Source organism: Calonectris borealis, chromosome 1, assembly GCF_964195595.1.
Source record: "Calonectris borealis chromosome 1, bCalBor7.hap1.2, whole genome shotgun sequence".
In the NCBI taxonomy this organism is placed as follows: Eukaryota; Metazoa; Chordata; class Aves; order Procellariiformes; family Procellariidae; genus Calonectris; species Calonectris borealis.
Window position 1 is genome coordinate 54,411,501 of NC_134312.1, and position 27,856 is coordinate 54,439,356.

A 27,856-nucleotide genomic window follows, 5' to 3' on the forward strand; every position below is an offset into this window, starting at 1 on the left:
CCGCAACAGCAGGTGTGGCAGGTGTCCTCCTGCCCATGAGATGTTGGAAGATGTTGAAGATGTTGGAGGCTGGTGGGCGGCAGCCTGTCCCCCTCTGCTTATGAGGTAGGAGGCTGTGAGCTCACAGAGGCTGGGCCAGCATCCCCAGCCAGCTAGGAGGGCCGCCCATGACCTCACAGAGGGCTATGGCAACATCCAGCCGAAACAAGGTGGTTTTGAGGCAAAAACCCCGCTGATCAGCTTGGGACCTTCCCAAACTCTTTCCCCCAGCTCTAGCAATAAGAAAATCAATGTGATTTACTTGCATTACTGACAGTTATGTACTTGAACTGAGTGCAGCATGCATTTAACCGGTTAGATGCAAGGGAGAGCACCCAGTGGAGCAGAAACAGCTTAGCTCTGTTTCTGCTTGGTAACTGAAACTCTGTCCCACAAAATAGGAAATAACTCCTGCGCTCTCTAGCCCTCTGACCCGTCTTGGTTCTCCAAAGATGTCATAACGAGTCTGGGGTTAACCACTCTGCTGATTCTTCTCCTCTAGACTCCCTGGAGCTGCCTCTTGGCATGACAGAAGTACCAAGGGAAAAATGGGAGAGAACTATTGTCCTCCAAGTCAGCTCCAAGTCAGCAGACACTGCTGGGAGAAAGCAGTTAGGGCTGTGGCAGTACCGCTGTCCCCACTGAGCCCAGTATTGTCATGACAGAAGACCCCAAGCCCTGTGAGGAACGGCCAATCTTCAAAGCCTCAGCTGTCTCCCTCTCCAGTGACATGGTACATGACAGGGATGTGCACGGTCACAGCGTTCCCATCACACCTCCTCAAGCATTCTCCCCCTGCTCAGTCTGTTGTTCTGGACAAAGGATTAAGAATTAAAACTGTATAATATGCATGTTCCAAATAAGAACAGCCCCAAAGAAAAAAAGAAGCTGTAAACCAGCCAAAACCAGTCTAAGCTGCTTTCAAACCTGTATAGAAACACTGGATGGTTGCAACCAAAATCTGCCCTGCAGCAAATTCTTTCTGGTAACAACATAAAAGAACAGGCCAAAGAGGCGCAAGGTGGGGGTAACTCTGCTGCGTACACAGCGAGCAAGACTCCCAAGGCATTCCTGACGCCCTGGCTCTGAGGATGCTCCTGGGCTGGCCATCTGCTAACTTGGATTTTGTGCAGTTTGCAACTAATGTTAGTGTTAATGTGATGCGCAGCTTATAGTCTTGCTTTTACCCACCCTGCAATGATCCTTCATAATGTTCCAAGTTTGCCAACTAAGTCTCCATTATTTGGAAAACTGTAACAACATCGTGTTACAAAGTGCACCCACCCAGAGCAGGGGTCTACAAATCCTGCTCAGAGATCAGACCACCTCTGCTTCCAGGTGCATCTGTGCGTAGAAAAAATGTCCTTCCTACACCTCCCCCCAGCATGATAATTCTTTAAGCCTGCACCCATACTTTATTGCTTGCCCCCTCCTTATTCGCGGTGATGCAACTACTATGCAAGGAGATGTTCCATGTATCTTTATCCTGGTTCTTCAGGTATCTGGGGACTTTTGCTGGGAGAGGCACTTTGGGCAACGAGGCAGAACAGTTCCCACCAAGTGTCCATCAACTTCTGCAAAGGACAGCTGGTCACCAGTTTGCTGCAGGGAGGTGAGAGAGGCTGCAGGAAAAGACAAGTAACAGAGTAGATCCTGTGGTCCCTGCTGGGGCCAAACCAGCTCTCCTTTTCTCTTTGTATAGCCCGACTTGCCCAATGAACATCATCCAGTCACTTTTCTCCAGCAGTCCCCTGAAAACAGCAGTTAGCACATGAGCCTAACAGCGGGATGCCAGCCTCGCTCACAGGGGAGCAGTGCTGCCTTCAGGCCAAACCCAACCAGACGTGCATTTAACATCCGAGTCTACCAGGACCTCCTACTCCCTCAGCGCTTTGCCTTTATTCCCCACAAGCAGAGGCTTCTCAGACGCCCCTCTGCTCTACCTTGTTCCAGGACAGGGGGGCATTTTATGGGGGAAGAGTGGCCGCAGTGACCACGTTCACGGGGCTTCTCTTCTGTCCTGGCATATTTCCAGCACCGGCCATACCGGCGTAGCACTCCCCCACCCCAAAGGCGCCCTCTCCCCATACCCCTCCCTAACTGCGTCCTCCCCCGCCCCAAAGGCCGGCGGGGCCGGGCCGGAGCCGCCTGCCCCTGCCCCGCTCCCGCTCCCGCTCCGCCGCCTGAGGGGCCGGACGCAACGGCCGGACCCAACGGCCCACGCCGCTCACGTGATACCCAATGGCTCGAGGAGCCACGCCCCCTCCCCGCCTCGCGGCCCCACCCCCGGCTCACCCGCCGGCCCAACCATAGAGGAGGCTCTGCGCGGGGGAGAAAAGAGCAGCGGAATCATAGAGGTGGAGCTGGCGCGCTCAAGCCCTCGCTTCCGGAGCGCGATTCCGCGCGGCGCGGCAGTCGCGCTTTACGGCGGCGCGCCACTCGGTCCCGGTTCAAGATGGCGGTGGGGCCGCGGCGGCAAGGAGCGCGGGGGTTATAGAGGCCGCTGCAGCGGCGGGGAGCCGGGCCGCCCCGGCCGGGCGGAGGGGTGAGAGGAGCGGGACGGGACGGGGCTGGGCTAGGAGGAGAAGGGAAGCGAAGCGAGGAGGTGGCGGTTTGCGCTACCGCCTTCTCTTCCTCCCTCCGTCGGGGGAGGAGGGGAGGCTTTCGTATGCCTCATGGGAGACTTTCTGCCTCGTTCCCTACTGGCCATAAAATCATAAATTTAGTGGTTGTTTTTTTTCCCCATCGGCTGTTAACTTGTTGCGTTGAAGCTCTTTGCTTTGTCTTCTAAAACGATTTGGGATCGAGGTTTCGGAAGTTTATTCTCTTTCCCTTTACACTTTAAATGTTAGAAATCTGGGAAGTGTGGGGTGCAAACGTAACTCCTACCTCTGTTCGGTGGGCTTCCCACCTAAAGAAATGATAGTGTCTTGCAAAAAAATCAGTGTAGTCTTATAAGTAGGAAGTATGTTATCGGTGATCAGAAATGATGGGGTGCTCTTGCAAACAGCAGGCCAGCTGTGAGCATAACCTGGTAGTATGAGCCATGAGCAGAGCTCTGTAGATTTTTACTGGTCAGTGCATTGAATGTGGTCAGTTCTTGAGGCTTGCTAGGAACCCCTTCTGCGAGGCCTTGAGGCACTAAATGAGGCACTGTGCTTAACTTTCTCTTTAGGGGGTAAGGGGAGGCACATCATTTAGTGGTTTGAAAATGGCATTTTCTGTAATTAGGGAAGAAGGATGCACATGGTGACTGCAGTGAGGCAGCAGAGAACTTCGGACTGAACTTGCAAATACTTTCACTTTGGTCACGATCTATTTGGATACAGTGTGGTGGCTAGAAAGCTGCATCCCATCAACTCCCAAACTTCAGAGGGTGTTTTAGATTTTGGGGTGGAATTTGGGGTTTTGGGTTTGTTGTTTTTTTTTCTTTTTTTTGCGGTGGTGTTTTGGCAGGGAAGTAAGAGTGAAGGTGGGGGGAGATTAGAGCTGTGAGAGGGGCAACATCTCTGCTGTAGTTTGGACATGTATGTAGTCATCTGTGAGTTGAAGAAATGTCTAAAGACAGGAAATAATTCTTTCCAGAATAATCTTTTCTTCTCTGGTCGTCATAACACAGCTTGAAATAATACTGATGGAGGTAGAGAGTGTAAGGGCAGTGGTATAGCAGTGGTCTATAGGGAGGAGAAGAGGACACGAATGTTTGTGCAGAACACGTGCTGGTGGATAAAGTGGGTGCTGGGGAGAGAAATCAAGGACAGCTTAAATGTCTGAGGAAAGGAGGAAATTTGTGGGAAATGTGAAATAGAGAGGAATGGAAAGGTGAAAATTGAAGCGCTTTTATGAGAGTAAATGAAAAGCTAGAAGGACTCTGATATGCTTTTAGAAAACCAGAATGTGTGTTTCTCCCTCCCCTGTGCACACCGCAGTGTAAGCAAGAAGCGTCTTGGTTTGAGTCTTGGAGTGAATAGCAATCTGGCTGATTAGTTTAAAGTAGGTACTTAGTAAAGTAGTAGTAAGTAGGTACTTAATTAAATAGTAGTACTTAGTTAAATAGGGTGATCTTGATGTGAATGTCTGAGCTTGTAGTAGCGTTTGAGGACCTCAGAAGTATTGAGGTTTTTGAGGGAGCAACCTGCTGATATGGAGAGGAGAAATAAGCATACTCAAGCTACTGGTGCATAGGACCTGAAACCATGTCATCTTTTTCAGGTCTCGGCCTCTTTTTTAATTTTTTTTTTTTTGAGGCGGAAGAAAAAAAGTCAAAATGGGGCGGAGATCTACATCATCCACCAAGAGTGGGAAGTTTATGAATCCCACGGATCAGGCCCGTAAGTATCCATGAAAGCTAAGCTGATGGGAATAGGGGGGTCCTAGGGAAGCAGATAAAAAGATTTCTGTGAAGATAAGATCCTCACTTGTGAATCAGAACTGAATTTCCCTAACTTGAAAAATATTATTTCAGTTTTGGCTGGTGTAAAAAGTTCCTGAGAAGGCTGCTTGCTTGCATGCTGTTGCTTCTCTGCAGTATTTACCTCTTAGTTTTTACTGTAGTTACCTGTTCAAAGGTCTTTGTTCTTAGCTGTTGGCTAAACTGCAGGCTGCTGCTTGGGACGTTGTTAATCTGTCTGAGACTAGAATTTGAGGAACCAAGTGGTCTGGTTAGATGAGCGAGTCAGTTTTTCCTTTTGGTAACATGCCAGATGTTATCAATGCTAAGCAGATAAAGAAAATCCAGACTTCATGGTGAGTATCTTGTATCTCAGATGTGTGTTCAAAGCCTACATATTTTTAAAGTGCGTTGTCTGTTGTTGGCTCTGTTTCGGCTTCTGGGCAGCAATCCTTTCATGACTGCACACATCACTCTGACTTTTGCTGCCTGCTGTTCTCTTCTGTATAGAAACACCTCTGCTTCTGGAGACACGAAGACTGCTTTATCTCCTTTCCTTTCGGTATAACACACATGAAATAGAAATCTATTTCCTGCTGTATTTCTCTCTCACTGGGAGGATGAGTTTAAAAGTTACAGTCTCTGTAAAACGAGTGAACTGTTGAGAAACAGCACTAATCTTGATGAAGGAAAGGTTCTTCGTGGATTTGGTTGTCTCTTTCAAGTTGTTAATTTCTCTTTCTCCTTTCTAGGGAAGGAAGCTCGGAAAAGGGAACTAAAGAAGGTAAATAAAGAGATCAGAAACATTTACTTGGCATTCTTTCTACTATGTATCATGTTTGTGATTGTAATGGGCTGTGGTCAATGAATAGACTACAGATGTTTTGGTTGGTATCCTAAGATTGACTTTGGAAAATACTGTCCAAACAAGTAGTTTTAAGAAAACATAGACAGAAATCTTGTTTTGAGGAACCATATCTCCTCATCTGCTATTTTCTAACTTGTGTTGATTACAGCTTTTTGAAACATTGTTGTAAGTACTTGGGAGTTAAAAAAACAAACAATGAATAAACCACCCAAGACTCACATACTTTTTAGTGTGTTTTACTGTGTACCTTTTGGGAGTTGGTTGTCTTGTTGATTGTATGTATCTTAATTGGAGTGAATGAATTATAGAAGCATTTGTAAATAGCAAGATAGTGGAATAAAAATTCCCAGAAGTTTTAATTACCTTTGCTGCTGATTTGTGCCATGGTTAATATTTGCAGGGCATTTTGAAGTGCGTTTTTTTCTGCAGACTGGGAATATTGAGAGGGGAGTATTTGGTACAAATGTTCTGTCTCTTTCTCCTGTGACACTTTTCTGATGTGCTTGATCTCTGATTTTCTTAGAACAAAAAGCAACGAATGATGGTACGAGCAGCTGTACTGAAAATGAAAGATCCAAAGCAGATTATCCGGGACATGGAAAAATTGGATGAGATGGGTGAGTGAGAGGTACCAAGTGTTGGACTTAGGCAGTGGTTTATGTAGACACATAACATAATTTTAAGGGATGACTGGGAGACTAAAGTAGAGTAATCTTTTTCCTCTTCTGTTAGAAGGGGAGATTCTATGAATAATTGGCGATTGATTATGATTTGAGGTGATGTAGTGCCATCAAAGATGACTTTTTCAAGAAGATGGCTGGTAAAAAGGATGAGTAGTGTGCATACTTAGAGTTGAAGGAGGGAATTGTCATAAGACTGAAGACTTCCTGAAAATAGGGATTGGAAGTTGTTTGCTTTGAAGTTGTTTCATTCATCACAGTTGTGTGGTAGAGTAACTTAAGAATTTTTGGGTTGTTTTTTTGCTGTCTTGGATTAGAGTTTAACCCAGTACAGCAGCCACAACTTAATGAAAAAGTGCTAAAGGATAAACGCAAAAAACTCCGTGAGACTTTTGAGCGCATCTTGCGGCTCTATGAGAAGGAGAATCCTGACATCTATAAAGAACTGCGCAAATTGGAAGTGGAGTATGAGCAGAAGAGATCACAGCTCAGCCAGTATTTTGATGCTGTCAAGGTAATGCTTATTATATTTCAGGCTTGTAACTGTGGTAGTGTATACTATTTGTCCGCTCTGTCAGGTGTGACAGTTACGAACGAAGGGAACTTTATAAAAGGCCAGTGTATGTGTTATGTGGCCCATATTAAGTACTTCTATTAATTGGCATAGTACCTCTGGTTACAGCATTTCAGTGAAGACAGCATGGGGGCTTGTCAAGTCTGTATTTCTCTCTGATACATTGATTTCATTCAACAAGAAATTACAGGGGAAATGGAAATTTATGTTGCAAATCAACAGTATCAGAATTTATTTTCTGTATCAAAGAGAGAGTGAGCTTGTGAGTGTGCAGTTGATATTTCTGTGAATTTCTGCTAAATATGTTGCTGGAAATAATGAGAATCCTTTGTCATTCCTTTAAAGAGCTTTCTTTGACATTATTCCCTACCATATTGGAGAACATAATGTTGCCCAAGTGCAAGTATCTGTAAGATTTTTCTTTTTTTTCCTTTCTTTTTCTTTCTTTGGAATATGCAGCAGCCTGTGATTTGTGCCTTCTGGATACTCAGAAATTACAGGCATACTTGTCTGCAGCCTCTTCCCTTTGGAGACTGAAGGTCTAAAGGGAGATGGAAACCTGACTGGATTTTGACTGAAGCCTTTCATGGGTGCACTGCATGTGCTTTGCTTTGTGTTGAAAGCTTTTATTGTTGCCTTATTTCCAAACGTCTTTCATGGACTGCTACAAGATAACATGCCCTAAGAACAGACACCTTTGGCAAGTGATGGAAGGTCCCGTGTGTTCTGTACTCTGAAAGGTCGTGAGGTTGTGCAGTAGCTTCTGTGGGAGTAACCCATTATCTCTTTTTTTTTTTTTTTTTTCCCCCTCCCCAGAATGCTCAGCATGTTGAAGTGGAAAGTATCCCCTTACCAGATATGCCGCATGCTCCCTCCAACATCCTCATACAGGACATTCCCCTTCCAGGGGCCCAACCACCTTCTATCCTCAAGAAGACATCAGCCTATGGGTAAGCGGAAAAAGAAACTTGGAGGGGAAGTAAAAAAGGAGCACTCTTATTACTGGGGAGGAGCTAGGGGTGGAAGCATAGGTAATATTGACTAGCAGAAAGCAGGAATTCTGTGCAAGTGAATTGTACTTTCTTTTTACCAAAGCCCTTTAGTCTTTCCCTACTATTACAGGTTTTTGTTTAAATTGCTTTGGGTAATACACTATGTCTTCTAGCATTTGTCTTTCTGCATATCAGTAAAACTTAAAGCCCTGCCACTTGGAACATAAGTGCCTCTTAAATTGCCATATATGTGTTCTTTTGTCTTGCTGGTATATTCAGTTTAAGCTGCTAGTGTACTTGTTTATCAGGTTCTTGTTCTAGTACTAGCTCTTTCTGTTTCTTTCTGAATAGCCTTCTGTTTTCACCAACTTCGTGGTTACTTCATTGGGCTTCTGTGGTGGGATTCAATCCTTGCTTTTTTCTTCAGTCTTCTCTTCAGTTGCCTTCTGAGATTTTGTCTGATCTTCAGCAATCATGTCTTTGTATGAGGTTGTAAACTTCTTGGGACAAATCTATACTTTATAAATGTTAATGTTTCTTTTTAGAAGCTGCGTAAGCAATGATGAGAGAAGGCTAAAGGATTCTATTCAGTGTATGTTTGCTTTTGTTGGTTTGTGTTCCTACATTTCTCATTTCCTTTCTTATTTCCAGACCACCAGTTCGGTCCATTTCTGTACTTCCTCCTCCTGGGCTTGGTGTTCCACGTTTGCCTCCAGGCAGGAAGCCCCCTGGACCTCCTCCAGGGCCACCCCCACCTCAAGTCCTACAGATGTATGGCCGTAAAGTGGGTTTCACCTTGGAGATGGCTCCTCGAAGGCGAGAAGAGGAGATTTCTTACAGTTCTGAAGCAGGTAAGGACTTTCCTATTATTGTCTGGGGTTTTCCTTCACCTTTGTGTTTTACTATGGATAGTACTGCTGTGAATGTAGTGTGCCCTAGACAAGGTATTCTCTGGGCAGTATGGGTGATAATACTATTTGAAGACTCTTCTTAAGTGATTGCACCTCTGAGGTGATTCTGGTATGTTTCATAATATCTGCAATTTTGTTGTCAGCTATGTTTTTAGATGTTGAAACTTCTAATTACAGCTTACAGATATTTATTTTTTACTAGGTTTCACAGATTGGATATTTTCCCATCTAGTCTTAACAGTGCTGAAACATTGTACATATTATCCCTTAAAAAACCTCAACCATTCTCAGAGAATTCTTCCTTTTTCGAAAGAAAAAAAAATCCCCAAACCCCTACCCAAACCAAAACAACAACAAAATCACCAACTGACCCTGGCTATGCATTTGCTAGGGGAACCTGGGTCCTCCTGTATCATCCCTAGAAACTTTTGTGAGTGAGTAGATCAGCTTTATTGCATACCAGAAAGCATCGAAGTATTTCAATGATGGGCGACTGCTGAATAGAAATGAACTAACAAGTTGCAGATAGGATTGCCTTCACCTGTTTGCTGTGCAGATTAACCAGCTGGTTAATAGGGAATCTTATAAATAAACTCTTCAAAATATTCTTTAAGAATATGTGCTAAACCATAAAGGGTTGATGATATGTCCATGCTGTTGCTAGGGGGATTTTTCTAACTACAGACATACACTGGTGTGAAAGACAGAATATTTTGTATTTGGAGTTTATGTATTTCCTAATACTTTGCTTCCTACAGGACAGCGAGGGCATGATGATGATATGTCCAGTACCAGTGAAGATGAAGGTTATCCTGAGGATATGGATCAAGACAAGCATGATGAGAGTAGTGATGATAGTGACAGCGATAGGTCAGATGCAGACAGTGAAGCTGAGGACTTCCTGCATCGTGATAATGACAAGGAGAGGGAAGGTGGCGAAGAAAAGAAATCAGGTATGATGGGTAGTTATAGATCGGGGTGTCAGAACAGTGTCTGTTTTCCTGACTGGGGGGGAAGTAATTTGTTTAGCCAGCTAACTCTGTTCTAACTCACCTAAATTCCAGCTGAAGAATTTTTATTAGTAAATGGATCAGAAGGAGATTATCTAGAAGTGAAGCATCTTTTCAGATGGACCTGTTTTCTTAACAGTTGAGTTAACTTAGTGAGGTCGCAAGCCATTTTTCACCTGAAGCACTGAATTGGCAGAGTACCCTACAAAAATTAAGCCTCAGTGTAAAATATACTCACTCTTCAGTGACTTGAACAATATTTCTAAGACAACTGAATTTCATATTGCTAATGCTTTTGGATAAAATTTTTTTCTTGATTGCTTGGGGGAGACCAATTGGTAGAAAATACTAGGCTGGCAAAACTTCGGATAATCAGTAACACCAATGTTAACCCTTATGTAAGGAGCATCATTATGTTAGAATGATACATTATCCATACCAGGCAGAAGACTTGCATCTATCTGATTTTCATTATTTTCTTCCCACCTCCTGCTACCCTTGCCCATGCTTTGCTTTCCCCAGGTCATAGCGTACGGTTTGCAGACATGCCTGGGAAATCACGAAAAAAGAAAAAGAACATGAAAGAACTGACTCCACTCCAGGCCATGATGTTACGAATGGCAGGTGAGTGAGATGGATATATTAAGTGGAGATACGCTATTAGGCTTCCATTTAAGGTTTCTCTGGTAAGCTTACTTTGTTTGCACAGGTTTTATTTTATAGAGTAAATATTTTACTGTCACAATGTAAGGTCTGCTAAGAGTATAAGCTGTGGTTAGGTGTTTGGTTTTGTTTTAAAATATTTTTAGTCTAGTAATGTGTGTGTTTTGCATAGCAGAGTTGAAGTTATAGTAGCAACTTACGGGGGTTTTTTGATGTAGTGGGATTTTTTTCTTCTAAATTTTACCTTGCTTAACTTTTAAACAATTGCTCAAATGAGATATGAACCTCTTGGTGAAAAAGAAGAGGTGAGATTGTCATGGGCTCAGCCTGTAACCTGTAGGGATTAATAATCCCTAAAAAATCCTTTTGTAGAAATAAGTTAACCCATAGAGTGAAGATTTTTTGTTTGTTTGTTTGTTTTAGAAAGACACTCTGGTATCTTTTAGAGACGCTAGACTTTCTTGGACAGGGGGATTATGTTTATTCTGAGATGTAAATAAAATCTGTTCTATTTTCATTAAAAAACAGTTTTTCCCCCCCTTCTTTTCTGAATTGTTCAAATGATCATAGGAAGTTATTCCATGTTCCTTCTCCCCTCCTTGTGCACACCCCTCCTACCCCCACTGCAAACTCCCACAAACCAGAGATCAAATAGCTGCAGTTTGGGTTCGGTAGTAGAAGTTTCAGCTCCCACAGGAATGCATCGCTCTTGGTGGCAGAGTTACCTAGAACTGTGATTTTTTTTTTTTTTTAATTATTATTTTCTATTTAATAATTAAATATGGTCAGTTTTCTTTCCTTTGAAGTGAAGCTTATCTTTCTTTTTTATTTTATTTTGTGTGCTTAATTCCTCTGACGTTGACAAAGATATTACCTGTGGACTGTTTTTTATAAGTATGGCTCCATTTCCAGGTCAGGAAATTCCAGAAGAAGGAAGAGAAGTGGAGGAATATTCAGAAGAGGAGGAGGAGGAGGAAGAGGACTCAGAGTCTGAAGAGACACCACAGCAACAACAGCAGCAACAACTCAGTGAGGAAGCTCTTGCAGAGACTGGGTCATCTACTGCAACCTCCCAGACACAACAGCAACAACCGCCTCCGCAGCCTGTTCCTCCAACTCAGATACAGGCACCTCCTATGCCTGGGCCACCTCCACTAGGGCCACCTCCGGCCCCTCCGCTGAGGCCGCCAGGACCACCCACCGGCCTTCCTCCTGGCCCTCCTCCAGGTGAATACTTGATTTACTAGGATTTGAAGGATGCAAGCTCTTGGTATTCCAGGGAGTATCAGTTTGGGAGTTTTGAAGCTGCAGAATGTGTTGCAGGTGAGGTACAGAAGCCCAGCGTGGTAATTGCTGAGACCTGTGTGATCTCTTCTGCGGTCAGTCTATTGTTGCTGTACCGTGCTTTTGAGGTGTCAGGCTCCTCTAGCTGTTAGTCAGCCTGATGGGCATTGGCTCATTTGTTAGCACTGACGTTGACAGGCAGCAGCGGAGCCAGTGTTGAGTATGAAGAACAAGGCCTGGTACCATGTGCCTCTCCAGTGTGGGGTGTTTTTTTCTTGTGTTGTTCCCCCCCACACCCAACCCTGAGTGAGGCAAGATTAAAGATGTTCGGGAGCCACTACCTAGTTAGAGGTTTGGGTGTGGTTTTTTTTATAAAAGCTATGGTGTAAAGGCTCCTGCTATTCTACCACCTGAATGTATTTTAGTCTTGTTAGGGAAGATAACTATCCTCGGATGAAATAAGTACTAAATTTGAATTCATATCAATATTGGACTGTCTAGAGACTATTAGCGATGAGACCAATCAGTACCAGTTTTTTGTAGCGTATGATTTTTTTTTTTTGGAAGGGGAAACACTTGAGTTTCTTTGATATGGAGACAGACAGTAGTTTATTTTCAGTAAGTTGATGGGGTTGCCATATAGCTGAACTGGATAACAGTAGCAGGTTGTTTTGTAATTAAAAAAAGTGTATAAATCTGTTGCTTGTTCTTATACTTAAATTGCAAAGATCAATAGTTGGACTATAGTGAGGAGCAGTATATACTATGATTTTAATGTATATGGGCATATTAACAACATGATCCTCGAGGCGAGGGGGTTAGTCAGGCAAAGTTCTCTTTTCACTGTCTTCCTCACTGTTCTATTTCTGATACCTCCTAGAGGGGGAAGCTCAAAACAGTTGCTTTCAATAGAGCAAAACAACTACTTTTCAGGCCAGAAGGGCAATCAAATGCCAGAGTGAAAAGTTCTTTCACTTTTAGCTGTTTTAAATTCAGACAACCTCAGCCCAGTAGCTGTTCTCAGCTATTGCTTCATTACATGGGGAGGAGCCCTTTTACCAAGTGGGAGAAGATGCTTATAGTTGACTACTATGAAGAAACTTTACTCTAACTCTACAACTGCTGCCTTTTTTTGAGATTTTTAGAAGATCTATTTGATCTGGCTGCTGAATAGTGTTAGAATAGCTTTCAAGTTGCTGTTGAAGATCTTTAGTATTAGCTGATGGGATAGTTGTTGTTTTTTTGGTAGGAACTAAGTTTCTCTTTTGTATGCATGCTTTCAGGAGCTCCTCCATTCCTGAGACCTCCTGGCTTACCAGGATTGCGTGGGCCTTTACCTCGACTTCTACCACCAGGCCCTCCACCTGGGCGACCACCTGGCCCTCCCCCAGGCCCCCCACCAGGTCTGCCCCCAGGTCCTCCTCCACGTGGGCCCCCTCCTCGTCTGCCCCCTCCTGCCCCACCAGGTAAAGTATTCTGTTTGCTTCAGCGCCAAGTCTCTCCCTGCTTTATTTTCCCAGTTTTTGCTGTGGTGACCAAGCCAGGAAGTATAAGTGGTTACCAGTTTGCCTTTGTTCCTGTCTGTGTGGCTGCATTGTGCTGTATCTTTTTTCTATGTAATAACAAGAAGTAATTCCATACTGCTGTGTGTAGTTTGGTAGCAAGAAATCTGTCCTCAAAAAGGGAATTTCAGAGTTTAAACTTCTGCTGGACTGTTTCTGAATAACCCCCGGGTGCCATAATGGTGCTCCACTTAATGAGTTGGAGGTAGGGATATTTATTTTTTCTGCCTGGTCAGACATTTCTGATGACTCTGAAGTTCCAGTGGGATGGATCATCAAGAAACTTTATTTTCAGATTATAACGTTAAAATTTGAAAGGGAGCAGTACACAGGCTCCTGTAAAGTCTGAGGAGCAGCAGCATTTTCAACCCAGCATTTGGTGCAGCATTGAAAACTTTTTTCTTTTTTTTTTAAAGCCAGTGCTACTGCATCTTGTTGGTTTTTTTGTTCTGTTTTTGTTTTTCCTTCTTGGCTTTCTGAGCCTGTGCACTTTTTTTGTCCAAAGATTTTAAGACTCCCAGGTGTGGAGTGAGCTCATGCTTTCTTTTCTTCTTACAGGTATCCCTCCTCCTCGCCCAGGCATGTTACGGCCACCTTTGGTGCCTCCATTAGGACCTGCCCCACCTGGGCTCTTCCCACCAGCTCCCATTCCGAATCCCGGGGTACTGAGTGCCCCACCCAGCTTGATTCAGCGCCCCAAGGCGGATGACACCAGTGCAGCCACCATTGAGAAGAAAGCTACGGCCACTATCAGTGCCAAGCCGCAGATCACTAACCCCAAGGCAGAGATCACTCGCTTTGTGCCCACTGCCTTGCGAGTGCGCCGGGAGAATAAAGGGGCTTCTGCTGCCTCCCAGAGAAAACAGGATGATGAGCCTGCGCTCCCATTAACCAAAGCTGCCCCTAAGGCTGGATCATCTGCCCCTATCTCTGTACAGACAAAGGATGATGTGTATGAAGCCTTCATGAAAGAAATGGAAGGTCTCCTGTGACCTGTCATAGTCCTAGTTAGCTTTCCGGCCCCTCAACACAGATCAGACCACCGTGGAGGGAGGAGAAGGAAAGGTCCTCCTGCAAGCAACGAAAGGGCTCGCATGACAGGGAATAGTTCCCTACCCACAGGTTAACTTGCCAGTATGCTCTGAATAGAGACCGCGGCAGATGAGGAGTGGCTAGGGACCTCCTTTCAGAGCTAGCATGTCCACTTGGTGGAAGGAAATTACAGTCAAGAGGGCGATGCTGCTTTCCTCGAGACCTCTCCCTTCCTTGGAGGAAGATGATGGTACTTTGGGGAGGGGGCGTGTGGGAGTGGGGGGTGACTATGCTCTGCCTGAATCCTTGCACATCCTGAATGCTCTGGTGAGGGTAGTGGAACAGGTTTTTAAGGAGCCAGAAAAGTGTTAGCAGCCTTTCATACACATATGGTTGTCCAGTTTTTATTTTCTGTACTGTTCTTTTCTGTAAATATTTTATAATCCTGGTTTTTAGTTGCAGTGAGATTGATCAATCATCTTTCTTCCAGGGTAGTCAGGGAGGTAATTTGTTGCGTATACTGTACACTGGAATTTTGCACCCTGTCCCCTTGACGGTCATCTTGATGGCTTTTCATCGGTAGGGGAAACTTCATTTTGTCTTGTGAAAGACAATAAAATGTTCAGTGTATCAAAATACTGGTTTCCTTGTGATCTGTCTAAAACTAGAATGTAGGTGGAAAGGGAGGAGGTTCTTTGCTGGCCTTGGGGGAAGATAGAGGCATTCTGAACCTCAGAAAAGAAAAGCAATAGCTACATTATAAATAATATATACCTTTTTTTTTTTTAACGAAAGTTCTGCTATGTTCTTGTTTTTAAGTTCCTACACATCCCTTTCAGCCTTTGTTGGTAGCTAGTAGAAACTTGAGTCCTGAAGTACTATTAACAATTACAAAACTATTTCTTTTATATACTCTTATTGAAAGATTTACTTCATATCAAGCCTCAGATACCCACTGGATGCATCTTAGACAGGTTACCTTAAGTAAAAATTGGTAAACAATTTTAATTCTTGACAGATAATTTTACATGTGGAAAATCTCTGATTTCAAATTCTATGAAGTTAGTGCTTTTAAGATGCAGATATTTTTTAAAAAACTTTTCACATTTCCAGCTTAAAAAAAGAATTCTTTTTCTATTTTGGTGGAAGTATTCCTTTAGCTTCATTCGCTATGCTGACAGCCAAATATACCAATAACCCTCACCACGTGCAAGAAGCAAATCTTTATTCTCATTTGAAACAGACTGCAAAATCTCCTGGGATCTTGTAGACAAATTAGTTTTAAGACTAGTGGGATCAATTGTGTTGGCAATAAGTCTCTCCCAAATGAGCTGCTTCTTCAGAGAGACAATAAATATTTCAAAAATGCAAAGTTTTGTCTGGAATGCTGAATTTGAGCACGAGACCTAATACTAGTAGTTAGCTATTTATGTAGGTGTCTTCATCCTGTTAAAAAAAAAAAAAAAGTGTGAGTTAGTGTTGTAAGTATGATATAACATGAAAACGATTGAGAAAACTCTTCATTGTCCCTGCTGAAGAGCTTGTGGTGAGTGTCCTAGTGATTTTTACGGGTGAGTCCTGTAGCAATATATCAATTTCCAGGTGAATATATCCAGACTCATGGGTTTTTAGATTTTTAATAAAGAGAATTTGTTAAGCTGCTAGACTAGTAGTTATCTCAAACAATACCTTTAGCTGGCTATAAGCCTCAGACTTAGCTGAATACTCAGTGTTTTGAGGTTAAATCTGTTTTAAGGAGACAAAATTATTAGCTACCCAAACTTACACTTGAAAACTTTGATTTTTGTTTTCACGAATTCCGGACATAAACAAATAGGTTTGTACAACAGTTCTCTTCCTAGTTCAGGAGTTAATTGCAGTAGTATCTTAAATCTTTTTTTCAGTTATATTTGTGGAATATCCTCTTTATATTTTTAGCTTTTTTGAAAATGCATTTTTGTCTTTAATAAGTGAAATGTGTGAACGGTGATTTTGGGGGGAAGGGGCATCGTTGTGGTACCTCTGACCCTCAGTTTAATAATAGTATTGACCCTCCCTCCCAGGAAGCAGCCTGAGGAGAAGAGGAACTGTGTTCTGGGATGCGGACCTCCCTCCCTTTCAAGGTCATTCAGGGTTGAGAAAATCTCCCCGGCAGCCCTGAGATTACATTAGTAACCTGCAAGAGTCACTTGATTCATTCTGTTCCTCCGCTTAAGTCTGGATTTTTTTTGAATCTTTTTTTGTGTTCCTTTGGCCATATTCTCACATAGGTGAGCCACCTTTTCTTCTCTTGGGACAGAGTGAACACTTGCCTGTTGCTGTATTTGTTCCTCTTCAGACTGAGGCAAAAGGATTTGAATTTGCTAGATGTTTAAATGGGCACAAAAAGGTAAATTTCATGCACAAGGAATGTGCGTAATATCAGAAAGGTAACTTCCTCACCCTGCCTGGGGTGAAGGGGGGTTGTAAAGGAAGTAGGTATTTTCCCACAACTGATAGACCTCTAAGATGGCTTGGGGAAAGGGTGGGGGTGCAGGGGGGAGAGGTGGGGAGAGAGTTCTCCTGGAATGGCCTTTGAGGCCACATGAAAGAGCTGGATTTGACAATGCAAATCATCCAGGAGCCACAAGATTTTTCTTCTGTGAAGAGTCCAAGGCTGGCATGCCTACTGGCTCTCGTGTGGCTCTCATACAGGAGGCTTCTCATATTCTGTTGTGGTTTTGTTTTCGGATAAACACGTGAGGTCGGGAGCTGTATGACTAGCTGGGACTGCACGTGTAGAAACTGGCTGTGCTTGGGGCTGATGTTTCATCTAATTGACCAGAACTATGGTTTGTCTTCAGCTAAATTAATATAGGGGATTTTTTTCCTTCTTTGCCTTTAACACAGTTCTAAGTGGAAAAAGCACAAAGACGTAAGTTCTTCTTGTTGCTTTTATCAAAGCAATGGGATCTGTGGATACTCTGACTTCAGCCCATGCACTCAGGTAATCATCTGGTTCTTCACCAGCCATGCAAATGATGGGCCATGGCAGAAACATCAAATCCAGCTTTGAGGACTGCTCACAACCTTTTCTTCCCCAGCATCAGAAACGATTGTAAAGCAATTTCATTGCTACACTGACAATACTCGCATCAGCTAGATGAATTTTTCCCTTTATTCACGGAGTATCTTTGGCCTCTGGTAATGACTCTGAGTGAGTGGAATCCTTAAAAAAACAGATCAATGAAATTTGCTTTGGCTGAACATCCATTGAATTACACAAGGTTTTGTGCTTATACTTCTGTCAAGAGAAAATAGGAGAATCCTCCCCAGTATCTCTACTGTGTCTCAGTATCCGGTCAAAAAGGGATTGAATAAGAAAGTGTGTGAAATAGATATACATGTATATATCATACTGTTTGTTTATTGAGGGGAAAGTTGAATCAATTTTTAGTATTTAAATAGAAATTGTCTTGTTAGGAGGGAGAAAAGAACAGAATAGAAAGACACTTCTTGAATATGCCACAAGCTGTGTTTCAACACAGCCCATGGAAACAATTACGTATTTACCTTATGATGGCACTGGTCATGGACACAATCCTGTAATACCATCTTCTCTACAACTCCAGAACAGATGTTCCCAGCTCTGGACAACTGGTAACATAAACCCAGGCCAATTTGTTCTCATCTTTGTATTGTGGTCATACAGATATTTGGGATTCTTCTCTGTAATACCCCATCCATCTTCTGGTCACGTTTTTCATCTGTGGCTCTGAGTAGTCTTCACAGAAGGAGAAATGATCATGGGGAAGAAGGGGGCTGGGAAGGGACTGAGGCAGAGAGAAGTGATGTGACTTGCCCAGTAGATCAGTAAAGATTAGTGATGGCATAAAGATGAAAATATAGAAAGATTCTTAAGATTAGTGAATTTGGCATAATCCGCTGAATCACAGCACTAAGGAAAGATGCTTTCTAAAGGTTACTGAACCTTCAGAACAGGGAGCTTGTCTTGGTTGCCCAGATGTAAACAAGTTGGGACTGTACTTTGTGTGTGCTATGAAGTTCTTTTTATTTTGCCTTGTTTGTAATCCTGCCACAACTGGCATATGCTGAACAGTTTAGATCAGAATTTCTACTATTGTATCCTTCTGGAAAGAAGGATGCAGTTAGGTTCTTTCTTGCTCTCTGACTTGCAGAATTTAGATTAAATATGTTCTTTTGGGATTTTTAGTTGGTTTTGGGGTTTTTTTTTGGGGGGGGTGGGAGTTGTGGGTTTTTTTTCTGTTTGTTTGGGGTTTTTTGGCTATCATGGATGGCCTGGTGGGAGTCATGTCTTTGTCTTTGTCTTTCCCTGAAATGACAATGCTAGTACCCAGGGTGAGCAGCATAGTCTGGCACACACACTACTCACTTGACTGTAATTTTATGATATCCATGTCATAGCATCTGGGTTGCATTACAAAGAAGCACAAGTTAGAGTACAAAAGTATCAAGGAATGAGGATGGGAACTGGAATTTATGGAAACAAGAGAGCAGAATCTGACGCTGTGGGGAAAATGGAGGAAGAGCTCGCCATTCAACACTGGGGTAGCAGAAGGCTGTGGCTAAGTCCAGGGTGCAGGCTCCTTCATTGGTTTAGATAAGGATAGTGTCTGCCCTTGCTAGAAATCCATGGAAGAAAGAGAACAAGATGCCAAGGAATAAGAAACCATGGGTAGTCAGAGCAAAAGAGCAAAAACGAACAGGAACCTCTTTGTCTGTAAGACAAGCCCAGATTGTACCGACAAACATCCTGAATCTTGATGAAGTCAATTCAGTTTATCGGTGCAGTGCGATAGTCTCCTGCCTGAATAAAAGCATCGCAGCCTGACTTCTAATGCTCTGTACAATAGCCTTGCAAATAATACCACGTTAGTTTGATTAAAGTAACATTTGAGTGATTTGTCTCCAGACTCAGAGAAATTTCCTCTGTTACATGTTCCTGCTTGGCTTCTACACCTATCAGTAGCACTGGGTTGCAAATGTTCCTACCGAAAGGAATGTTTCTATTTTGTAATAATAATCATAATAATAATTTTTTAAAAAAAGGTAATCCTGTAGTAGCATTTCTGAGGTTCTAAATACAGGATGATTTCTGAAACGACAGCGATGGCATTAGCAGAGGCTCCCCCTGTTCCTGGGAGGCAGCTGCGCGCCTCTGCTCTCCTCAGGCAGACGGGGACACGTTTCCTTATAAGATGGCCTTCTGGAGCACCGGAGGGCACCGGCAGCTGGGTTCCTCGGCGGACGCGAGCGACGGCCGGTGTCGAGGGGAGGAGGGGGGGGTGGACCCCGCCCCGCGCTGCCGCTGCGCCGGAAGCGCCCCGCCCTCCCCCTTCCCCCGCCCCCGCTGCCTGCCGGCGGGGGGGGCAGCACGGTGGGGAGGGCCAGCCGCCTGCTCCCCCATTGGGTAGATTTGGATCCGCACTGCCATTGGTCGGAGCGAGCGCCAGCGTGCTACAGCCAATCAGAAAGCGGGCCGGGGCACGCGGGGAAGCTATAAAAGGGGCCGGGTGCGGGGCGTAGCGACGCGTGTTTCACGTCAGTTTGGGCGGCGGCTGCGGAAGAACGTTGGGAGCGATGTCCGGCCGCGGGAAGCAGGGCGGGAAGGCGCGGGCCAAGGCTAAGTCGCGCTCGTCGCGGGCCGGGCTGCAGTTCCCCGTGGGCCGCGTGCACCGGCTGCTGCGCAAGGGCAACTACGCGGAGCGGGTGGGCGCCGGCGCCCCGGTGTACCTGGCGGCCGTGCTGGAGTACCTGACGGCCGAGATCCTGGAGCTGGCGGGCAACGCGGCCCGCGACAACAAGAAGACGCGCATCATCCCCCGCCACCTGCAGCTGGCCATCCGCAACGACGAGGAGCTCAACAAGCTGCTGGGCAAGGTGACCATCGCGCAGGGCGGGGTGCTGCCCAACATCCAGGCTGTGCTGCTGCCCAAGAAGACCGACAGCCACAAGGCGAAGAGCAAGTAAAACAAATCTGAGGAGCGTTCCCACCTCAAAAGTAACCCAAAGGCTCTTTTTAGAGCCACCCACTTCCTCATAAAAGGAGCTGTAGATCCTAGGAAAAAAAAAAATGAAAAAAACCAAAACTCTCCTATTATCTTTGCTGTCGAAAAACAAGATTATTAGATTTTTTAAAAATTTAACATTACAGAGTAACATGTTAATTGCTGGCGAATATGTACTGAAATTAGCGAGGTTTATCCCATGTGAAAGGCCCCTCCTGTGTCAACTTAGCCCAATGCGAAGCGGAGGTAATTCACTGATGCCTTTAAAAATGACCCTGCCCCCCCTCTAAATAACTTTTTGACCTACAGACGTTGTCATTTTTTTCGTAACAATAGATATCCAGAATTATTAATTTTTAATACAGTTTTCTCACGGCTTTGTCTGAGCTGCTGTGCCCGTTTTCTGCCTGAAAGCTGAATGGTTTGAGAGTAATTTGTCATCGCTGGACAGGTAATTTGAGGTAAAAAGGATGATTTGCTTCTACCTTATATATAGTGCTGAACATTACCATGATGATGTTGAAATAGAAACAAAAAATCAGTGGTTATAGTTCAATAAACACATTTTAATAATTATCCATTTGAAAACAAAGTGTTTGAATTATAACATTGCACAAAATTTTAGGACCACTGACAGCTACAATAGCAAGCGGTAACAAACGGTTTACAGGCCTTTGGCAAACAAAGGGTTGTAGGCGATAACTAAAATATCAGAGAATACTCGTTTTAATTCACTGTGCTCCGAGAATTAAAAGGCATTTATTTTCAGTTTGCTTAAGTGTGGTCTTGGTAAAAGTGCAGACGAAGACTTTCCCCCCCTTGCTAGCAGCTAGTCATTTTAACATAACAGATACATCAGTTGGATATGTTATTTTTAATATTATTTCCAATGCAGGAATCAGTGGCTGGACAGTAAAAAATGGAATATTTTGCAATCTTCTGGGAAAGGGGAGCCCTAACTGATAACTTGAGCAAGTTTTATTGTGTAGAAATATGGAAAATCAGCTGCAGCAGTGTCTCCTTAGATAATGATGACTCAGATTTTCACCAATCAAGCTGTATCAAAATAAAAACACTGCTGAATTGTAATGCGAAAGGGCACTCATTATAATTGTTAACAAAAACTGGCCGTGTTAAGTTCTTAGGTCATCTAATTTATTAAGAAAATAGGTGTTTCTGTAGCAGAGTACTAGGCAACCATGTCTGCATTGTGCACACTGAGCAACACAGCACAAGCTGCTATGCTGTAAAAAGTCATCTCCTTCTGGGGCACAAACAGTCCTTCACAGGACTTTAATCTGCTTCTCGCCTTGTTGCATAATGCACTAATTTAATTTATTTTAATTATTTTGAAAGGGGTAAAGGATTTTGGACAAAGAAGCTAATTTCTAATCCATATTCAGTGCTCAAGATGAGCCTGTGTTACTTCCTCCTCTTTGAAATCAATTTGCGATTAAAATACCGATTCAAATCCCTGATTTTCAGTTCAGATTAAGAGAAGACCCTTTAAAGAACAATAATTAATTACTTTGGAGATTCAGTTGCCCACGTCGCGGATTTTATTTAGAAGGAAAAACAAAAGTTTCTGTCTCCCGAGGTCTGCCCAGGTCCAGGACTCGGGGTTTATCGCCTCTTTTTTAACTCACCCTTCGCCTCTTCGAAGGGAAACTTTGCCGAGGGGAACAGCAGTCTTTCTTTTCCACGCCGCCGCGAACTGGGGGGGGGTCGGTGGCAGTAATTCTGATAAAAACAGGCTTTTTTGACTCCTAAGAAACACAAAATGAGCGGGGAGAAGGGACCTTTCTGCCGTGCAGCGGGGCGGGCGCTGCAACGCACCAATCACCGCGCGGCTCCTCTCTATAAATACGAGGCCGCCGACTTGCTCCAGGCCCAGTGGTTTCCCCTGATTCGTGGACGACGGCTGCCACTATGTCGGAGACCGCGCCTGTTGCCGCTCCCGCTGTCTCTGCTCCCGGGGCGAAAGCCGCCGCCAAAAAGCCGAAGAAGGCGGCGGGAGGCTCCAAAGCCCGCAAGCCCGCGGGCCCCAGCGTCACCGAGCTGATCACCAAGGCCGTCTCCGCCTCCAAGGAGCGCAAGGGGCTCTCCCTCGCCGCCCTGAAGAAGGCGCTGGCCGCCGGCGGCTACGATGTGGAGAAGAACAACAGCCGCATCAAGCTGGGGCTCAAGAGTCTCGTCAGCAAGGGCACCCTGGTGCAGACCAAGGGCACCGGCGCCTCCGGCTCTTTCAAGCTGAATAAAAAGCCGGGTGAGACAAAAGAGAAGGCAACCAAGAAAAAGCCGGCGGCCAAGCCCAAGAAGCCGGCGGCCAAGAAGCCTGCCAGCACTGCTAAGAAGCCCAAGAAGGCGGCGGCGGTGAAGAAAAGCCCCAAGAAAGCTAAGAAGCCGGCGGCCGCCGCGGCCAAGAAAGCAGCCAAGAGCCCCAAGAAAGCGGCCAAGGCAGGCCGCCCCAAGAAAGCAGCGAAGAGCCCGGCCAAGGCGAAGGCGGTGAAGCCCAAAGCAGCCAAGCCTAAGGCAGCCAAGCCCAAAGCGGCCAAGACGAAGAAGGCGGCGCCCAAGAAGAAGTAAAACGAGCGAGAAGAAATTATAGAGTCTACTCATTTAAATAAACCCAAAGGCTCTTTTAAGAGCCACCCACTTACTCTCAAAAAGAGCTGGAACACCACGGTAATCGCAGGAGCAAAACCCAAATCTTTAAAAACAAGGTGCGGTAGGAATTTATACCGAAATAAGTTACCATCTTCAAAACGTGCGCATTCGGGACAGACTGCACGGGAGACCGGGCTTCCTGAAAGAGGAAGTGTGTGTTCTACGCGCAATTCGGGAGCACTGCGATAGCAGCGGCGCTTGCTCCGCCCCCTCTTAGTTGACCGGCGCAGACGAGAGCGGCAACAGCCGGCGGCGCCGGCCCCGCGGACCAGCAGGCGCCCCTCCGCTGCGGTGCCCGGCGGAGTTTAAAAGTCCCGCGCTGGGCCGGCATTGGCCCCTTTCGCCCACCCAGCCCCGCCCCTCCTTCCGGCTAGGCTCCGCCCCGTAGGGCGGTGACCCCCCCCCCCTCCCCCCCCTTCCGCGGCTGTTCCCGGTGCCGTACCCCGCCCGGGGAGCGAGGGCCGCTCGCTCGGTTACGTACGGCACCGCATCGGCCCCCTTCCCCCCCTCACGGGATCCGGGGCCGAGTATGGGGGGGGGGGGGGGGTAGTGGATCAGGGATGGGGAACCGTGTGCGCCGCGCCCCGGCTCTGCCTTTGCCCCGCAGAGAAAGGCTGTCCGGCAGCACAGCTTCTGCGGACGGAACTTCGCTTTCACACCGGCGCGGCGGGGCAGGAAGAGCTGCGGCCCGAAGCTCTGATACTCCCAGCCCCCAGGTACCTTGCGCATCACCGACCGCCCCCAGCTCCACGCCCATAACTTTTTCTTTTTTTTTTTAAAAAAAAAAAAAGAGAGAGAACCAACTCCTGCACGCGTTTGGGCATTTGCGTTTTAAACCGGAAAACTCTTCGTAAAGAAAAATCTTTCCCTATTGCCTAAACGAGTACGGACAGCTACTTCACTGAAAAAGCGGTAGTGTTGCGGCGATAAGGGGCGGGGGGAGGGCGCACTGGAACGTATGGAAAAGAAGTAACCAAGCTACAAACACGCCTGGAAGACTTGCTTCAGAAACTGATTTCAAAATATTTATTAGTCACTGAAGGAGGTAGAAATAAGATTATTTTTTATTTTAGGGGTACAATGCACAGAAAGCGAGTTCTTAATAGGATTTTCTACCGGATCTGTCAAGTAAAAGGAATTAAAACTTTTAGAAAAGAAAAGACAACCTACCTTCCCCCTGTGAGACTTCAGAGTTCTGTGAGACTTCAGAGTTCTGAAAAAGGAGAGCTGGTAAAACGCTAGAACAAAGTTGCTGCTGCTTTTTAGCCATGTTCAAGACCAGAGCTAACAGCATGTACTCATTTCCAAGTTTTAAACGCCCCAAGTATAACTCTATATGCCGAACATAAGCTGTTAACCGAGAGCCCCCCATGCTTAAAAATTAAGTAGCTACAATTCAAGTACCTAAAGAAACAACTACCTAACTTCCCAGTGACATACAAATAAACAGGCTATTTACATACCTCCTCCCCCCAAAAAAAAGTAATTCAGCTCTTCCACTTGAAAAAATTGGTGGCTCTTAAAAGAGCCTTTGGGTTAAAACTGACAATCTGCGACGCTCTACTTGGAGCTGGTGTACTTGGTCACAGCCTTGGTGCCCTCGGAGACAGCGTGCTTGGCCAGCTCGCCGGGCAGCAGGAGCCGCACGGCCGTCTGGATCTCCCGCGAGGTGATGGTGGAGCGCTTGTTGTAGTGCGCCAGGCGCGAGGCCTCGCCGGCGATGCGCTCGAAGATGTCGTTGACGAAGGAGTTCATGATGCCCATGGCCTTGGACGAGATGCCCGTGTCGGGGTGCACCTGCTTCAGCACCTTGTACACGTAGATCGAGTAGCTCTCCTTGCGGCTCTTCTTGCGCTTCTTGTCGCCCTTCTTCTGCGTCTTGGTCACCGCCTTCTTAGAGCCCTTCTTGGGCGCGGGGGCGGACTTGGCCGGCTCAGGCATGGCAAGAACTCCCGGGTTCCTCTGGAGCACCAGAATACCCGGTAATGCGATTACACCCGTATTTATAGGGGCCTTATGCAAATCTCTGGCCTCAGCTATCAGCGCTTCTATTGGATAACGGGACCAGTGACGTCTCCTCTCGCACGAACGGCTGTGTAATTGGTCCTTTCTAAATTCCACGCCAGTATTAGTATTCCAGTCCCACCAGCCAATCACAATCAGCTCTTTCAATCGCGCACCTCGGAAGCGAAGCTCGGCCGCTGCTCTCTGGCCTCGCCCCGCCCCCGGGGTCACCCCGCAGCGTCCGGGCTCGTCTGTCTCCTGCAGCTGCCTGCTCGGGCGGGTTTGTACGTACAAAGTGTAGTTATCGGCGGTTTCTCCAGGGAAAAAAAAAATAGAGAAAATTGCAAGGGCTTTTGCTGCTCTCTTTTTCCTTCACAAAGGTATTCCTGCATACTTCATGTAATAGCCTGCATTTGTAACAGCCACAAGTTACATGTAGAAGGGAAAAAATACAACCAGGAAAGGTATAGAGGCTCTGGAATACTAAGCTTTGTTATTTGCGTTTGAAATTAATTCTTCCGGCCCACAGAACATGGCTTGTTTTTCAGGACTTTAAATGAGATGGAAGTTCTGATTTAATGTGTAAGTTGAAAGAATGTGGACTTCTTCTGGGATGTAATAAATATTGGATGAATTTGTTTAAGTCAAAGCAAGACATTCCCAGTAATAAAAATGAATTGTGGATTTAAAATTTAATTTTGAATTTATTGTGAATCAGAAATTCTGGCTGTTTTCTTGTTAAGTTGACTTAATTGTTCAAGAAGAAAACAAAATTGTTTAAACAGGCTAACATCATTTAATGGTATTAAGAATTCTGATGTAGTTTTGTTGTTTTTCTTTTAAATATATGATAGAGGAAGTGTTCTTTAATATAGTAATAACCTGTATGTTTAGAAAAGGTGTAATCGTGATTCTTTTTTTAATTAAAATTCTCCATGGCCACATTATAAGTTACAATTTTAAATTCATTCATTGTTAAATGAGAGCGTTATGATCCATTTTTAAAGGGATCAGGTTAATTTGTAGTTGAATGACACTAGTACTTGGTAACTTTGTATTGTATAGCCAGTGCTATAAAGATGTTATTTCCTTTTGGAACCCTTAAGGGCCATTCAAAGTCTAGACTTTGTTGGTATCGGAGGAGATGGATGGCATGGGCCTATACAAGAAACCTGTCTGGCACAGTTAAATGTCGCTTTATGTGGGTGAGACTGCTAAAATCACAACAAAACTAATTGTTCAAGGAGATAGTAAGGATAGTAAGAGAGATTCTGGATACTGGTGCGAGCAATAAAAAGATCAATCATCACCAGGCTGTTTTTGCTGCTGCTTTTTTTCCTTTTACCCTGCTGGGCAGAATTCCAGATGCACAAAGACTTCCAGCCTACATCTGAAATAGTGCTGTCTGAAGAAAGAGAGCCAGATAAGGAAAGAGTGGGACCTTTCTCCTTCCCAGTGAGTAAGGCTTGCTTGCAAGTACTTCTGCTGTGCTTAACATCTAAACAGGGGGGACAAAAGCAGCCACCCATGTTGAGGAGAGCAGCTTGATGCTGCCTCTGTGATGCTGTGGCTCTCTGGTTTAATGTCCACCCCCACCCCTCATCAGGAACAGGGATGGGATAGGTGCTCATCCACCTCCTTTAGCAGCTTGATCAGCTTGAGGAAATTTGGTAAGGCAGGAAGGAGCTGTATCTGCCTTTCCAAGAGAAGAAAAGTAGTTTTCTCTTTTTCAGCAAAGCAAGAAGAGAAGCCAGAGTGGCCCATCTCTAAACGTTTAACTCCTTACATATGCTGTGAACCTCATGACTTTCTTGACCAGGTAATAAGCATTACCTGGTAATAAACATTACCTGGTGTCCTGGTTTCGGCTGGGATAGAGTTAATTTTCTTCCTAGTAGCTGGTATAGTGCTGTGTTTTGGATTCAGGATGAGAATAATGTTGATAACACACTGATGTTTTAGTTGTTGCTGAGCAGTGCTTACACTAATTCAAGGACTTTTCAGCTTCTCATACTGCCCAGCCAGCGAGGGGGCTGGGGGTGCTCAAGAAGCTGGGAGGGGACACAGCCAGGACAGCTGACCCAAACTGACCAAAGGGATATTCCATACCATATGACATCATGCTGAACAAAAAACTGGGGGGAGTTGGCTGGGGCGGGGGGGGGGCGCAGCTACTGCTCAGGAACTGGCTGGGCATTGGTCAGCGGGTGGTGAGCAATTGCATTGTGCATCACTTGTTTTATACGTTCTATCATCATTATTATTATTTTCCCTTCCTTTTCTGTCCTATTAAATTGTCTTTATCTCAACCCACGAGTTTTACCTTTTTTGTGATTCTCTCTCCCATCCTACTGGGGGAGACTGAGTGAATGGCTGTGTGGTGTTTAGCTGCCTGCCAGGTTAAACCATGACACCTGGAAAAGCAGTTCACTGAAAACACCTCTGCCTGGTAACGGGAGTTCTTACGAACATCTGCGAAGGTCCATGACTTGATGTGCCACTCCAGGACAATGTAGTGTAGGATCTCCAGCTTTGTCTCCACAATAGCAGATGAAGGCTGTTGCTCTTGTTACACTGCCCTGAAAGACAAAATATAGAATAACGCAGGGCAATCTCAGCAATGTAAAGTGCATAGGTACAGAAAGCAGAGGCATTAAAAACAAAAGAATCCCCTGCAAAAAAACAAAACAAAACAAAACCAACAGCTTCTGCAAACACCCTCCTTTCCATGTTAATCCTTTTAAGTCTGTTGATCAGTTCCAACAAAAATAGCAGTTGATCCAGGTCTCAGAGGTTCTCAGCTCTAACAAGTTTTGTAAAGATCAGCTACAGAGTAGAAAGAAATCCAGGTTAGAGCCTCCATTGAGGAAAGGTGTCTAGTGTGAGCTACTGCTTGGTTTTAGCCTTCCAACTAAAAAATCTGTTAAAACAAAAAAAAAAACCCAGCCCCCAAAAAACAACAGCTGCATAATAACTGAAGGCCAGTCATTCCTGGTATAGTGTGGTTGTGCGTGCTGCCCCTTCACAAGGAGGTACAACTGGAGAGTGCTGAAAGCAAAATAATTGAGGAGGGGATTAGTTAGAAGATATTTATAAAGGGAACTCAAGTTCTGGGAAAGAACTGATTGTGGAAACCTTATCAATAATGGCA

The 27,856-nt window shown here is 45.0% G+C and overlaps 4 protein-coding genes and 1 long non-coding RNA gene across 5 annotated transcripts; 3 read left to right on the plus strand and 2 right to left on the minus strand.

The window, feature by feature from the left end:
• Positions 1–62: 62 nt before the first annotated feature.
• Positions 63–2,403, minus strand: LOC142083235 (uncharacterized). The gene is made up of 2 exons (XR_012674001.1): positions 2,335–2,403; positions 63–1,790 (listed from the first exon to the last, which is right to left on the minus strand). It is a non-coding gene; the product is annotated as an uncharacterized LOC142083235 (long non-coding RNA).
• WBP11 (WW domain binding protein 11) lies at positions 2,366–14,641 on the plus strand. Its single transcript, XM_075152413.1, has 12 exons — positions 2,366–2,584; positions 4,252–4,370; positions 5,182–5,213; positions 5,821–5,914; positions 6,295–6,491; positions 7,368–7,501; positions 8,195–8,394; positions 9,213–9,407; positions 9,987–10,088; positions 11,040–11,354; positions 12,695–12,877; positions 13,532–14,641. The coding sequence occupies exons 2-12, from the start codon at positions 4,307–4,309 to the stop codon at positions 13,963–13,965; spliced, it is 1,950 nt and encodes a 649-aa protein (XP_075008514.1). The 5' UTR covers positions 2,366–2,584; positions 4,252–4,306; the 3' UTR covers positions 13,966–14,641.
• Positions 14,642–19,544: 4,903 nt separating this feature from the next.
• Positions 19,545–19,996, plus strand: LOC142083276 (histone H2A). The gene has a single exon (XM_075152515.1). It carries the CDS (start codon positions 19,607–19,609, stop codon positions 19,994–19,996), a length of 390 nt encoding a protein of 129 aa, XP_075008616.1. The 5' UTR covers positions 19,545–19,606.
• A 1,967-nt stretch (positions 19,997–21,963) lies between these two features.
• On the plus strand, positions 21,964–23,474 carry LOC142083243 (histone H1-like). Its single transcript, XM_075152484.1, has 2 exons — positions 21,964–22,757; positions 23,309–23,474. Exon 1 carries the CDS (start codon positions 21,964–21,966, stop codon positions 22,618–22,620), a length of 657 nt encoding a protein of 218 aa, XP_075008585.1. The 3' UTR covers positions 22,621–22,757; positions 23,309–23,474.
• Positions 23,475–23,713: 239 nt separating this feature from the next.
• On the minus strand, positions 23,714–25,004 carry LOC142083306 (histone H2B 1/2/3/4/6). Its single transcript, XM_075152544.1, has one exon. It carries the CDS (start codon positions 24,640–24,642, stop codon positions 24,262–24,264), a length of 381 nt encoding a protein of 126 aa, XP_075008645.1. The 5' UTR covers positions 24,643–25,004; the 3' UTR covers positions 23,714–24,261.
• Between the last annotated feature and the right edge of the window lie 2,852 nt (positions 25,005–27,856).

Coding starts and splice junctions, on each gene's coding strand:
- WBP11 (XM_075152413.1), top strand. CDS start 4,307: ATGGGGCGGAGATCTACATCATCCACCAAGAGTGGGAAGTTTATGAAT. Junction 6,492..7,367: donor AGTATTTTGATGCTGTCAAG/GTAATGCTTATT, acceptor CCCCCTCCCCAG/AATGCTCAGCATGTTGAAGT. Junction 9,408..9,986: donor TGGCGAAGAAAAGAAATCAG/GTATGATGGGTA, acceptor TGCTTTCCCCAG/GTCATAGCGTACGGTTTGCA.
- LOC142083276 (XM_075152515.1), top strand. CDS start 19,607: ATGTCCGGCCGCGGGAAGCAGGGCGGGAAGGCGCGGGCCAAGGCTAAG.
- LOC142083243 (XM_075152484.1), top strand. CDS start 21,964: ATGTCGGAGACCGCGCCTGTTGCCGCTCCCGCTGTCTCTGCTCCCGGG.
- LOC142083306 (XM_075152544.1), bottom strand. CDS start 24,642: ATGCCTGAGCCGGCCAAGTCCGCCCCCGCGCCCAAGAAGGGCTCTAAG.